This window comes from Mesitornis unicolor, unplaced genomic scaffold (genome assembly GCF_000695765.1).
Source record: "Mesitornis unicolor isolate BGI_N332 unplaced genomic scaffold, ASM69576v1 scaffold30698, whole genome shotgun sequence".
Lineage (NCBI taxonomy): Eukaryota > Metazoa > Chordata > Aves > Mesitornithiformes > Mesitornithidae > Mesitornis > Mesitornis unicolor.
Window position 1 is genome coordinate 1,951 of NW_010204362.1, and position 1,061 is coordinate 3,011.

Sequence of the window (1,061 nt, forward strand, 5' to 3'; positions counted from 1 at the left end):
GTGCGGGGGGGGAGCTTAGCTCAGCTGCTCAGGCTGGGTGATGCTATGGTGAGATGCGGTCCCCAGCCCAGAGCCATGTCCCCGTGCTGAGATCCTTCGCCCATGCAGCCTCTCACCCCAGCAGCGCGGAGCTCGGGGAGGATCATTTACACTGCAGGGAAATTGCTTACGCTTGACATTTCAGCAGCAAAGGCCACCAGCTGTGCTCCTGTGCGGTGGGAGCCGGTTACCTCACCCGTGACACGGGGAAGGGACATGTCCCCGAGCTGGGTGACAGCTGGCCTCACCCGGCCTCAGGGCCATCAGCACCGGGGGAGCTCCCTCTCCCCATCCCAGCGGCCTGATTTTAAACCCAGCGGGGATGTAGCCCATTGCTAACGGAGCATTGGGTGGTGTCGGCCTTTTGGCACCCATGGCTGATCCTTCCTTAAAATCCAGGCTACGATGCTCTGGTTTCCAGCCCAGTGGCCACACATCCAGGTACAATGGGGCAACCAGATCCCACTTAAACCAGATGCAAACCCCCATGTGTGAGCCCTCACACTCCGTTGGCATCCTTACCTTTGTGGCAGCCGGGGTGAGGGGCAGTGGGGCGGATTTGGTGGAGGACTCACAGAGGGACAGGCTCTTCTGGCCCTGCTGGGAGGTGGGATCTGTGCCGGGGGCTGATGAGACACTCTCGGGGGCCACTTGCGGCAAGCTCGCGGCTGGGGGAGCTGCGGGAGAGCAGCCCCTGGCTGCGGTCCGTGCTGACAGAGCAGTGGGTCAGGACGTATTGCTCCTGGATGTAGGAGGGCTGGTAAATCCGCTTCCAGATGTCTCCCCCTGAAACGGGATCCACACCTGCCCGGCAAATGCACACCCCATCAGCCCACGGCTCCCACGCCTGCCCCCAGCCCCAGCCCCACTCACTCCGCTCCGATGCCTCCGTGCCCGCAGCAGAGAGTTCCAGTGAGGCATCCCCGGATCCTGGGGTGCTCCGGGGCAGCTGGCAGCTCTCCCTGGCACTGGGCACCTCCTCCTGGGAGGGGAAGGCTGAGCCCCGGGAGCCCCGGCAAGCC

At 64.0% G+C, this 1,061-nt stretch overlaps 1 protein-coding gene across 1 annotated transcript in view; it reads right to left on the reverse strand.

Moving 5' to 3' along the window:
- Nucleotides 1–1,061, reverse strand: part of LOC104545817 (von Willebrand factor A domain-containing protein 5B2-like) — a 6,375-nt gene that overhangs the window by 1,807 nt on the left and 3,507 nt on the right. The window contains 4 exon segments of the mRNA XM_010191038.1: nt 80–111; nt 562–694; nt 696–843; nt 913–1,044. Of these exon segments, the coding sequence (XP_010189340.1) occupies nt 80–111; nt 562–694; nt 696–843; nt 913–1,044 (445 nt within the window).